This window comes from Arachis ipaensis, chromosome B06 (assembly GCF_000816755.2).
Source record: "Arachis ipaensis cultivar K30076 chromosome B06, Araip1.1, whole genome shotgun sequence".
Taxonomy (NCBI): domain Eukaryota; kingdom Viridiplantae; phylum Streptophyta; class Magnoliopsida; order Fabales; family Fabaceae; genus Arachis; species Arachis ipaensis.
The window spans coordinates 17,622,919-17,636,994 of record NC_029790.2 but is presented as its reverse complement, the minus strand read 5'-3'; the positions used below and the strand labels follow the sequence as shown (position 1 = coordinate 17,636,994).

The window sequence follows — 14,076 nt, the reverse complement described above, 5'->3', positions numbered from 1 at the left end:
CTTACTTGTGGATGTGTCGTCGTTTTAGCGCTGAAGAGTGAATCTCCTTTCTTTGACAGTCCTTCACATGTTCTAATAGATTGAGCACCACGAGAATGCTAATATTACCCAAAAACATTACTCTCTTCTCATTACAATTTTAATAGTAATCAAGTTACAGAGGATTCTGCTAGGATAAAGATTTTATGAGATAAATAGCTCGAAATGAAGAGTCACATTCAAAGTCTGCGCTTAAATCACCATTTTCATTAATTTTGATTTAATTTTAAATTTAAATATCCACGTCAGAGATGACACATGTATTCAGTAACGTGACACGAGCTAAATCACTATTGTCATCCATCTCCAATTTACGTTTGGTTAGTTTCGATAAATAAAATGAATCATTTAAAATTACAAATTAGTTTTCTTTATTTCATGGTCAAATTTATGAACGTTTAAATTTTCAAAGTCAATTTTAGTAGTTTATTTCTATTTTATAAGATCCACTAAACCGCTTTTTAATTTTGGCGACTAATATAATCCTCTAGCTTTTCTGATTTCGCCCTTCCAATGAGTAAAGAACTCCAAACACGGGAAAGCGACGCTTCCTTATGACGTTAACGTAGCTACTATATCCTTGCTTTAATACATCGCCAGCCATTGATTACTGCATTATTAATCTTATGAATTAGCCGCAATTAAATATTTGAAGGCGCAAAAGAGGAGCCAAATTTAGACTAAATAACCAAGTTGTGTCTCCAACCTTTTAGATAATTCAATTTCTTAAATATACATAAACAATGTAAGCAATTTTTGTTTTATATTCGATGGATTCATCATATGATTTTCACCCATACCTTCGACAACCACGTGCTTTAGCGAATTAGAGTCACTGTTACTGAGATTGCTTAAGATGGCCATGCCATTATAATATATATTCATGATTGATCGAATTCGTCATAATATGAATTGTAAAGAGTCAAGAGAAAGAGAGAGAGAACTGCACAAGATTGTAAAACTACGGTAATTTTTATAGATTGAGATTGTAAAAATTATATATATTTCTGTCTAAACTAAGAGGCAATTTAAATACTAGCTAGTTAGCTTGCAAATTGCCAATTATTATTATTAATTTCAATTGAAAGCAGTACTGAGATAGGTTTTGACAACATTATCAGTCAAGATTTGCAAGACAGTGGGGTTTGTAGGGCCTACACATCTTGGAGTCTTATACTGACTAACAGTAGCTCCAAGTCCAAGGTAATGTTCTAGAATCTTCTGGAATGTTCCCCTCCTAACAAGTCGGAGTTCGAGGGGCCCAATGCAGTTGACCTTGCGGGAGCTAGTGTACCCTGCATCAACAAAGGACCTGTCCAAACAGTTGCAGCATTCACCAAGAACTTGTTCACTAGCTTCTCCATTGATTTCCCAGAATATAACATAATGCCCTGGCTCCTTTGACAAGTCAACATGGCTGGTGAAGTCAACTACTTCTAGTTTCTCCTCTGCCAACACTTTCCCCGCCGCTTCCACCGCCAACTGCAAATCCGCCTCGGTGTTCTTGTCAATGTTGATGGTAAGAAGAAGACTGCTCCGACGAACGAATTTCAGTTCTGGACTTGAGTTATGGAATCCCATAACCTTCACAACGTCCCCTAGCCTATACCTGTATAAACCTGCCATGGAATTTTCCCCCACATGTGAAAAACATTATTAATATGCAATTTTCTTGAATTTATAAATCCAAGATTAGTTGCCAATAATAACCTAAGAATAGGGTCTTTACTTGCAAGAACATTAGAATATATATATATTTTCTTGATCTGGTTAGGTGTGATGTACCTTTAGAATTCAGTAGCAAGAAATTTCTTTCAAGTTAGGTCCCATAAAGGTCAAATAACAGTGTGTAAAAAGCACCCTTTTTCATTTCTTCTCCTTAGACTAACCTAACCAGAATCTAGTCTAGGAGGAAATATGCTATTTGCACACAAAAAATTGTTGAAATATTATTTATTCATTTACTTTCGTATTTTTAAATTTAAAATGTGTCTAAATAAAGTAAATAAATATCATTTTCAAGGAAGAGAAAAACGAATAAAGAACCCGTACGTCCTTGTCTATAATATTATAAGCACTTAATGATGAATGCATATCTAGTATTTTCCACTTTGGCCCTTGGCCCCAGTGGACTTGTGGTGGACACCTTTGCCATTAATATTACTACATTAATTATAGTAATTATTCACCAAACTAATTATTTACATACCTCATCTACGTATGAAACAGAACTCAAATAGTATCAATGCGTTCCCCTTTAGATTTAAATAGTCATGATTCATTAATGGGATGGGAAGGAAATTGGGAAGAAATAGTGTACTGGCGGTAGTTAAAGTACCTGCTGGATTGGTGATGACAATTTCGTACTCCTCACCAACCTTGACCTCAGTGAGGCCCACTGGGTTGAGATCAATAGAGAGGAATGAAGAAGAAGCATCATTATTTTCAAGCTGTGTGAGTGGAATGAATTCAAAGTAACCAATTTGAGGAAGCACAGCATAAGTAGCAAATTCAGGTGCAAGTCTTGGGTTCACATTTGCAGCAATCCACCCTTCAGAGGATCCATAGTCAGCGGTCAACAATGGCAGCTCCCCAGCATAATGCCTCATCTTTTTCAAATATGGCTCCATTGACCCTGTCATTATTCCGTACACATACTTTGCATTAGGAAAAAGCTCTGGTATTAGGCCATACCAGTTGCTCAATCCCACACATTTTGCATGGATCAGGTTGGCAAGCTCTGGGTTCGGTTTTAGGAGCTTGGACATGACTGCTCGGATCGATGGAACGGTGATCCGGCTGCTGAGGACACCTTGTTTGATATCAGTGCAAAGCTCTTCCCATACCTGTTCGAATGTTCTAAAAGCATGGACAATGCTGTGTGCAAATACGGACGAAACAAGCTGAACTTCTTCATGGAAGATTAGTCCACATAAGAGGTGGCAGTAGAGTGATTGAAAGAAGTCAGGGCCGAATATCACTTCATCTGGGCTGCAACATTGGGATTGGAGTGCCTTCATCTCCCGCTTGTACCGCGAATTGCGAAACACATTGGTTGTGGCAGTTCCGGCTGCCACACCCCCTTTTGTTTTGAACTGTTTGCTGCTGTATATGAAGCTCAAAGCCTTCCCATTCTTGATAGGGAACTCTCTGCAGAATAATTAAGCAATTGTATATAATAAGATGTTGCAAATTTTGCGTGGATTAGCATAAATAGTTGCAAGCTTTAAACACGAACATATATACATAGATACATACCTATTCCTATAGGCAAAAGAGGTCTGATATATCTGCATAGTGGTTTCAAACAATTCATCATTCCATGGCAGATATTTTGGCTTCCCCTGAGTAGTGCCAGAGCTGCAAGAAGGTATTTAACTTAATTAGAACCTTAAGAATTCAACTACTCCTAAGATGAAAAAGGAATTAAAAAAAAAGAAATGAAGAGATTATTAGAAGAACCTTAATGACATAGTAGTGATAGGTTTTCCAGTGAGAATAGAAGAAGTGTCTCCATCAATGATTCTATGTATATAAGGCTCCAATTCTTTGTGGGTAACAAGTGGTACACAAGCCTTGAAACTTTCAGGGTCAGTTCTTCCGTTGAGACCCAAATTTTGCAAATACTCAGCTGAAGCATTATCCTCCAGAATCCTCTTGAGGGTTTCCCTCTGAACCCTTCCGGCATCTTTTGTAAGTGTCTCAAACTCTTGGATCACCTTCTCCATGTTGAACTCTTCCACTTTCTCCAACATGTTCTTCACAACACGCTATGATGTCATATATATGCAGAAAATGGGAGAGACAAAGGGTAACGTGTTTCTGTTTATCTCAATTCAGAAAAAGGACAAACAACAATTTTCAAACATCGCATTTGTGCGGTATTACTATTTCATTTAATTAATTTGTGTACCAGACCTGACCTCCTTTTGTTTTTCTCGGTAAAGGACCCAGCTGAATTTTATTTAACAGAAATACATGTTTCCATTATCAACGTGTTCAAAGAACAGAGAACAAATGCACATTTATATTTCCGCATATACTTTGAACCTTTACAAACATACAAACATAAAAACATATAGTAGTAGTAGTCGTAGTAGAAATACATATTTAGTATTAGTAGTTTAATTTTTCTTCCACTTGCTACGGCGAAAGTCAAGTAAGTCAACCTAACTTTTCAATAGAACAGAATCTCTATCTCTATCGGTCTCCTATTTAGAAATGAAATCAAGTTCACACGCAAAGGCATGGAAATTGAAGAGTAAAAATTGAGTTACCGAAACTGTAAAAAACACACCGAAGGGGAAAGTCAAAGGAATGAAAAAGTCATCCACGAAGGAAAAAAATGGACGAGAACAGAAAGTTGTCCTCGCGCGTAAAAGACGACATATCATATCCTTTTGCGGAGTAAACCAATCGAATTGGTTGAGAAAGAGAAAAAAGAATGAGGCTGGGAACCCCGAGCTCAAGCTGATAAAAGAAAAAAACCAATTGTTCGGTCAACCAAGCCTAGCTACTCTAATTCCCGAAAAGGAACGGTAGAAAATGAAAGAAAATAAAATTTACCAGAGCTCAAGCATAATTCACGATCAAATCCAGAAGCTAACAAAATATATAGTGTATATGTTTATTTATTATATTAGTTTGTTATATAATTGTGAAGGAAGCAAGTGAAAGAAATTGAATACCTGGAAGAATATTCCGCGGTTTGTGGAATGAAATAGAGAGGGAGGAGGTTGGATCTGAAGAAACAAGGAAGGTTCGGTTTTCTCTAACTTCAATGCAGTGGAGAGAGAGAGAGAGAGAGAGAGAGAGAGAGAGAGAGAGCAAAGCTCAAGATTAAAAGATTAGGAAGAAGTTATATATTGTGTTTCTGACTTGGCACAATCAAGTTCAAGACTCAACTGATCGCTCACTGCCTTGAAGATTCTTGTTTCGGAAAAACAACAAATCAACAATATATATAGGGCCTCGTGTGTGTATTCGTGTATTGACTCTTTTGCCCCTCGTAGTTTGAGCTCACATTGCTGATGACATGGAAATGTGGTCGGAGTGCCCAAAAGGCCCCTCGTGTTTTGGGAAATTACGAGGCAAGAAAATCTGAGCTGCTTTTCATCGTCGGCAGACAAAATATGTCATGTCATCGCTGGTCCCGGACCACCGCACAGATGCGATCCGGTGACTAATGATGACTGCGTTAACCATGCGGTATAGTAGATTTTGATAAAAAAAAAACCGAATGTATACTAAAAATCAACTATTGAATTAATTATTATATATTTAAAAATTGATACGACCGTTATACATCGGGTATATATTATAACTCGGTCATAAATGTTCTACACCAATTGTTAATAACTGTCATTTAAATAAGCACTAAAATATCAGATATGTTATTACTCTTCATTTAAAACGTCATTATTCGGAGACATAATCATTACTCTTCATTTTCATATATAAAAAAAAAGTAAGAAAATTGTTAAGATCATTGTAATTTACAAAGCCTATTATTTACTTACTAACTTAAGCGTCGAAGTGAAAAAGCACATCAAAAAGTTTGCATTACCAATAACTCTGACTCCCTACGATGGCATGGGAGATCTGAAAAAGCACATCAAAAAGTTCCAATCTATGATGATAGTGAACGGTGCTTCTGATCCTATTTTGTGTCGTTGTTTTCCTACCTTTTTAGACGGTCCTGCACTTGATTGGTTTTCATCTTTGCCTGCAGGTTCCATTTTATGCTTTCAGGAGTTCGCTCAGCAATTTGAAGATCAATTCGCTACATCTTTCATCTATCTACATGATTTCGACTATCTAAACACTATCAAGCAAGGACAACATGAGAGTTTAAGGGAGTATGTCACCCGCTTCACCAAAGTAGGGGTGCACATGACCCGGTCCGGCCCAGTCCCGAACACTTTGAGGGCTAATTTGGTATGATTTCATCGGGTTTAGGGCCGGGTAAGGGTCTCAAAAATAAACCCGGTCATTATTTCGGGTCGGGTCTGGGCCATAGCTCGAGACACCCGAAGTCGGCTCGGTGGCCCGGTCATCATACAAAATTAATATTTTGTGTTATTAGTAATGGATCATGACTATTCTTATGTGGAATTTAAGTATTGTAAACCTTAATATTTTGTGTTATTAGTCATTATAAGACTATAAGTTAATGTTTTATGTTTAGAATGCATAAGACTTTAGACTAATGCATAATATTGTGTTATTTGTATTGATTTAAATATTTGGTATTATTAAACAATATTAGTATTGATTGTGGTTATGCTTTAATTTTGAAGAAAGGTTGGTTCTTGTTATATTTTTCTAAGTGAATTTTACCATGTTAAATAATGGTTGGAGTCTTGGAAATTTGGATATTTTTACATGCTAGCTTACAAGAAAGTATCAACGTAATGTAATGTAATTTTAACGGCTCGATTTTCACCCGGTATAATTGTGGCCCGAAAGTGTATTGGTTTCATCGGGTCTAGGGCCGGGTTCGGGTCTAATAAATAGACTCGGTGTATATTTCGGGTCGGGTCTGGGTCACATCAAACCCGGCTTCACCCGACCCGTGTGCACCCCTACAGCAAAGTAGCGATGAACATCCCAAACTTTCACCCTGAAGTACATCTGCATGCTATAAAAAGTGGACTCCACCCCGGAAAGTTTCAAAAATCCATCACAGTGGCCAAGCCCAAAACATTGGTTGAGTTTCGAGAAAAAACTAAGGGTAAAATGGAAATTGAAGAGCTGTGCCAAGGACAAAATGCCGATCTATTCGCCTGGACACCCGTAGACATGCCAGGCATCAATCTCTCAATAATATCTCATAAGCTGGTGATAAACCCGTCAATTTGACCTATAGCACAAAAAAGTGCAACCTGAGATTGGAAAAGAAACAAGCGTCCTTGGAAGAGACCAAAAAGCTCATCGATGCCAGCTTCATCTGCAGCTCAGATTCATAACATAGTTAGCCAGTGTTGTCATGGTAAAGAAACATAATGGTAAATGACGCATGTGCGTCGACTTCACCGATCTAAACAAAACATGTCCTAAAGATGCATACCCTTTACCATCCATTGATGCAACAGTTGATAATTCACTTGACTTTGGCACTTTAAGTTTCATAGATACATACTCTGGTTATAACCAGATCCTTATGCATCCATTAGACCAAGACAAAACTACTTTTATAACTGAATACGGTAATTTTTGCTATAAAGTTATGCCTTTTGGCCTTAAGAATGCAGGAGCTACTTACCAATGACTTATGACAAAAATATAAGCCAAGAAAATTGGTCGGAACATTGAAATCTATGTTGATGACATGGACGCAAAAACTAAAGTCGGAAAGTCTCATGTAGACGACCTTGTGGAGATTTTTGCACAAATCTAAAAGTACAACAGGAGATTAAACCCTGAGAAATGTGCCTTTGGTGTCCAAGGAGGTAAACTTCTCGGCTTTATGCTGACAAGCCGAGGTATATAGGCAAACCCTGAAAAATGCTAAGCTGTTCTTGAGATGCAAAGTCCTCAAACAGTTACAGAGGTCCAACAACAAATAGGGAGACTCGCTGCTTTATCAAGATTCTTACCCTGTTTAGCTTCCAAATCTTTCTACTTTTTTCAATCACTCAAAAAGAAAAATAACTTCAAATGGATGATGAATGTGAAACTGCTTTTTCAAACTTAAAAACTATTCTTTTAAAACCTCCCATTTTGCAAAAACCTGAACTTGGAGAAGAGCTTTATCTTTATCTATCTATTACTGACTGTGCAATTAATTCTGTTCTTGTTTTAGAAAAGAACAAGATGCAATAGCATGTTTACTTCATTAGCAAATTACTCCAAAATGCCGAGCTTCGCTACCCAAATTCCAAAGATAGAAAAACTCGCACTTGCTTTAGTATTCTCAGCTAGCTAGACGTCTCCGATCTTATTTCCAAAGTCATACCATCAATGTCCGAACTGAGAAACCGCTATGATAAGTGCTCACAAAACCAGAACTGGCGGGATGATTAATAAAGTGGTCTATCGAATTATCCAAGTTTGATATCAAATATCAATCCCAAGGCTCAATCAAATCACAATACCTTACCGACTTTGTTGTCGAGTTTACTGCACCTATTTTCGATGACCTGCCAGCAGAATGGACACTATACGTCGATAGCGCCTCTAACTCTCAGTGGTTGGGAGCAGGAATCATTCTTGAAACCACCAATGGAATAGTTTTGGAACATTCTCTACGCTTCTCCTTCATGACCAGCAACAATCAGGCCGAATATGAAGCACTCATTACCGACTTAAGGCTAGCCATCAAATTAAATATTTCTGCAATAAAGGTACATTATGAATTCTTTCCTGGTAGTACAATAAGTAAACCAATCTTTTTAAGTAAAAGATCCTCTCTTGACAAAATACTTAGATGTTGTCAAGACATGTATATCTCATTCTTTTAAATTTGAAATTTATCATATTCCCAGAGAACAGAATTACCGAGCCGATATTTTATCAAAGCTCGCCAGTACACAACCACACACTGCTACTCTTTTACAATCCACTTTGATTACAGTAAGCACCCATTTCATTAACATTTTCCATATTGCTGACAAGATGGTTGGCAATGGTCTTACATCCATTATCTAAAAACCGGAAATATCTCCCCTAAAATTACAAATTTGAAAAAATTCAGGAGACAAGCTTCATTCTTAACATTGTTAAATGATAACCTGTATAGACGAGGCTATACTCGTCCTCTATTAAATTGTCTAAATAGGTCAGAAGCCAATCTTATCTTAGCCGAGGTTCATGAAGGAATATGCAGAACACATATAGGAGCACAAAGCTTATCCTCCAAAATTTTTGAGCAGGTTTTTTCTAGCCGAGCTTACAAACAGACTATTATCAAAAGGTAAAAACCTGTACAAATTGTAAAAAAAATATGCTCCAATATACATGTGAGTTATTTCATCACTCTGAGGTAAGTTGGCTATTCTACTAGTGGGGGATTGACATCCTCGACCCTTTTCCTATTGCACCAGGACAGGTAAAATTTTTAGTTGTAGAAATTAACTATTTTTCCAAATGAATTGAGGCACAACCATTGACCAAAATCACATCACAATAAATGATTTCTTTTGTTTAGAAACACATTATATGTAGATTCGATATACCTCATCATATTATACTGACAATGGTTGTCAGTTTGTCGACCAGAAATTCATATCTTTTTTACAAAACTTGAAAATCCAACAACACTTCTCTTCAGTTGAACATCTGTAGACAACGAATTAGCTGAAGCTGCCAACAAAGTTGTCCTACGTGCTTTGAGAAAGAAATTAGATGATGCAAAAGGACTTTGGGTCGAGATGATTCCAGAAATCCTTTGTGGCTATAACACCACTGCACATTCTACTACTAAGGAAACCCTGTTCCGTTTAGTCTACGGATCCGATATCATGATTCCTTTGGAGATTTCTCAATCTTTACTAAGAACATAAGCAACTAATCATGATAAAGCTCGGAGAGTCGAACTCGATTTAATTGAAGAAATCAGAGACATAGCCTCTGTCCACCATTGAGCAATGCAACAACACATAGCTAGGCAGTACAATCAAAAGGTCAATCCTCACTCCTTTCAAGTTGGCGACTTAGTACTCAGAAAGATCGAGCAAGCTAGACGACCTCCATCCCATGGAAAGCTCGCTGACAAATGGGAAGGCCCACTAAGAATCCTTGAAGTCCTCGGAAAAGGAGCTTATAAGCTCAAATATTTAGATGGTACAATGTTACCTAACACTTGGAATATTTCTTCTTTAAAGCAATATTATAGCTAACAACTTCGCTTGAGTAACAGCACACTCAAAACCTTCAGCAAAGACATCTAAAATTTTTGTTTGCCTACTGTTTTTCAAATTTTTTAATTTTACAGTCACCTCAGTCATTTGGATATTCATAGTAGAGAGATTACTATCTCTCTTCTTCAGCAACTCCGTCTCTTTCTCATAACTACTCTTAACAGTTTTTAGCTCTTCTTCTTTTTCCGACAATTTCTTTTTAACTCGGCTATGATATCATCCTTCTTATCTAAATTACTTTTTAATTTGGCCAACTCATCAGTTTTCTCTGACAGCTTCTTTTGTTTCATCTCCCGACTTCGACCAATGCTTGCCAAATGGAATCTGAGCACTTAAATAAATGAAAATTTATCAACTAACTAATTTTTTCGATATTTTATAAATATACATAATCAACTCATACCTGTAGGTATTGATCAATTGCAACATCCCCAATCTTGTTCACCAAATCCACATTGAATGAGGACTGCAATGTCTCATTCGCAACAACCATGAAGGAAAATTTTTATTCCATATTGAAGAACCATCACCATCATCGGCAAAACCATGCAATTTTTATTGATTACTTACAAACGTAGCCAGATCTTCCAAAGGAATCTCTTTCGACTTTTCCACTAAGTCATCGGATGCATCAATATCGATAAGGTCAGATTTTCTCATTTTAAAAATATTCTTCTTCCTCCCTCGACTCGGTTAATTGACCTCCCCCTCACCATCTCCTTTTCCGAGGATTGAAGACGAACCCTCTTTTTCCAAATTTTTTGTCTTGAGACGAACTCTCAAACTCGCAGCAGACACACTTAGGTATTTTTCAGCTACACAAGAGAAACACACATTAATATCGAAATACGAACTATTTCTAAATACACAAACACTTCCTATCAAACCTTACCAAGATAATTCACCACTAACATTTCGTCCTCTTTTTACAGAAGCAAATCAAAAACAAAAATTAACTTTTCTCTACCAACAACACCCAACAAATAATCAATTATACATTTATTCCTTGGACTTATTTTCTTAGGACCCAAAATATGTTGTGGTTGTAAACACCACCAAAGAGAAAATTTCTCGCTGAGATGTTCATAAAGATAAAACGGAAAATATTTCTCCGCTGATTTTATTTTCAAAAATATTTCTTTGAAATCTTTGATGCACCGCTATTTGGTGGTGCATCCTATGCTGAATTTAGGGAATTTTATCACCCTTTTCCCACATTTACCCACTAAAATAGCATGGTTTCATGATTGTCTCCTAATTTCCGCTTAAGAGTTAAAACATAATTTTTAGGCCTTAATTGGTTAATTTTAATTTACCGTTAATTCTACTAGATGCCTTGATGTGTGTGTTAGTGATTTCAGGTTGAAAAGGCTAGGAATGGATCAAAGAAATGAAGAGAAAAGCATGCAAAGTGGAGAAATCATGGAAAATCAAGGATTTGGGATGAGATCAACGACGCGCACCGCAGCAGACGCACACGCGTGAATTGTGAGGTCGCATGGCGACACGCACGCGTACATGACGCGTACGCGTGGGAAGCAAAATCGTCAAGCGACGCGCACGCGTGATGTACGCGTACGCGTCGATGCTCACACGTGACCCACTTAAAGCAAATCCGCTGGGGGCGATTTATGGGCTTTTCAGGCCCAAATCCAACTCATCTCTGATGCTATTTAACCCAAGGACTGAAGGGGAATCACAATTAGTGACCAATTAGTTTAGTTTAGTTTAGTTTTGAAGGGAAAGTTAGTTTCTAGAGAGAGAAGCTCTTACTTCTCTCTAGAATTAGGATTAGGTTAGATCTAGATTAGAATTTCTTAGATATAGGTTAATTTCATGCTTTGATTTACGTTTCCTTTGCAAGTTCTTTTTTCTCTACCTCTCCTCTCTCTAGTTTAGCATTTAGTTCTTGTAATTTTCTACTTTTATGTTGATGCACTTTTGTTCTTCCATTTTCCTTTTAATGCAATTCATGTTTTGATTTCCTTTATTGTTGATTTGCTTTATTGTTGTTAATTCCTTGCAATTGAGTAGTGTAGATTTACTTTCCTTGCAATTTACTATGATTTCTTTTTGTGCCTTCCAAGTGCTTGACAAAATGCTTGGTTGGATTTTAGAATATATTTTTTCCCTCTTGGCCTAGGTAGAGTAATTAGTGACTCTTGAGTTATCAAACTCCTTTGTTGATTGATAATTAGAAGTTACTAATTGACTTGAATGCCACTAAAGCTAGTCTTTCATTATGATTTGGCTAGGACTTGTGGAATCAAGTTAATTCATCCACTCGACTTTCCTTCATAGTTAGAGGTTAACTAAGTGGGAGCAATGGACAATTCTCATCACAATTGATAAGGATAGCTAGGATAAGACTTCTAGTTCTCATACCTTGCCAAGAGTTTTTGTTAGTGTTAGTTTATTTCTTTGCAATTTATATTTCTTGTCTCTTAACTCAAAAACCCCAAAACATACTTCATAGCCAATGACAAGAACACTTTATTGCAATTCCTAGGGAGAACGACCCGAGGTTTGAATACTTCAGTTATTAATTTTAGGAGTTTGTTACTTGTGACAAACAAATTTTTTTATGAAAAGATTATTGTTGGTTTAGAAACTATACTTGCAACGAAAATTCATATGTGAAATTCTATACCATCAATTTTCCATTCATCAATCCTTGAATAACGATTTATAAAGTTTAAAAATCGCAAAATCAGGCGAGCTATTCAAATTTACCCACACCCCTTTCCAAACCTCTTTCACATGAAACATTGAGAAAAACAACTCTAACGAAGGTTTCACTTCCAGAAAGTCCATCAATAAACCTAAAAAATATCCAACTATTTGGATACAACTGAGACAAAGCACAATTCAACTGCTTCAAAACACTACACTCAAAGCCTGTGAATAGAAGCTTCACCCGAAACTCTTCCAAAACACAACTATATATATAAAAATACTCAAAATGATTTTTTCTATAAAAGACATGCTCAACCCTCGTGCATGACAACAATTCTATCCGAATCCCAGACCTTATTATCTTTGAAGTATCTATTTCATCCACACTATCCTTATCAACGAAGTGAGACCCACGAACCTTCACATCCTCACTCACCCACAATTATAAGACCCATCATCATTAAATTTTTGCAAATTTTTTCTTTTTTTCTTACCCATTGTTTACCATAAACAAAAAGGAAGGAAGAAAGTGAAGGGATAAAAATTTAAAATAGAAAGTGAAATAACCTCTTATACTCATCTCTTAATATTCAAAAAACATGTTTTAACGAAACTGCACTTACTTCAATAAAACCTCCATGATTCCAAAATGAGTTAGCCAACATTTAATAAAACGTTTTAGTTCCAAATTCATCACAGCCGTTGTTTCCCAAAGAAACCAACAATAATAAATCTCATTAGAAATTGGAATTACACACACTTTTTAATAACAAGATTTTTCAATTTTTTTCCTTTTTTCAACAAAATTGTAACCGCTACTTGTTTTACATTCATTTTTATTTGATAAAATATGTTGAACTGGGGCTCCATACCGTTAACAAAGGCCGAGTTATAACTTAATAAAAGCTCAACTTATTTCATCAAAATATCACCAGGTCAAGTTTTGGGGCTGTGATACGACCGTTATACATCGGTTATATGTTATAACTCAGTCATGAATGTTATAGACCAGCTGTCAATAACTATCATTCAAACAAGCACCAAAACGTCAAATATGCTATTACTCTTTGTTTAAAACGTCATTACTCGGAGACAAAATCGTTACTCTTCATTTTTAGATATAAAGGAAAGGGTAAGAAAATTCTTAAGATCATTACAGTTTACAAAGCCTATTATTCACTTACTGACTTGAGTGTCGGAGTGCCTTTTGCAAGTACCCACCTCTTATTCTCTCATTACTAATGTATAACTCATCTCGACAGAAAACTTGTAGATATTTACCGACGGACGAACTATACACTGATTAACCTCCACAAAAATAAAAATATGTTATTTATTTTATTTTTAATGTATATTTTATATTTTAATTTTCATAATGTATTTTGTATAAATAGCTTATTTCAGTCTCATTATTTTTCTCTTTTTTTTGTTTCTATGTCATCTTTTCTTTCAATTTATTTTGGTTTTTATTTTATTCAAATTTTTTATTAATGATTAATGA

General features: G+C 36.2%; 1 protein-coding gene across 5 annotated transcripts; it reads right to left on the bottom strand.

The window, feature by feature from the left end:
- On the bottom strand, positions 1,031–4,983 carry LOC107645717 (jasmonic acid-amido synthetase JAR1). 5 transcript variants are annotated; one of them, XM_021104165.1, is made up of 5 exons: positions 4,728–4,983; positions 3,502–3,869; positions 3,298–3,399; positions 2,378–3,189; positions 1,031–1,658 (listed from the first exon to the last, which is right to left on the bottom strand). In XM_021104165.1, exons 2-5 carry the CDS (start codon positions 3,792–3,794, stop codon positions 1,117–1,119), a joined length of 1,749 nt encoding a protein of 582 aa, XP_020959824.1. In that variant the 5' UTR covers positions 3,795–3,869; positions 4,728–4,983; the 3' UTR covers positions 1,031–1,116. The 5 variants fall into 5 exon arrangements, with proteins under 5 accessions (XP_020959824.1, XP_020959823.1, XP_016205284.1 ...); XM_021104164.1 differs by having other exon boundaries at positions 3,502–3,861; XM_016349798.2 differs by having other exon boundaries at positions 3,502–3,809.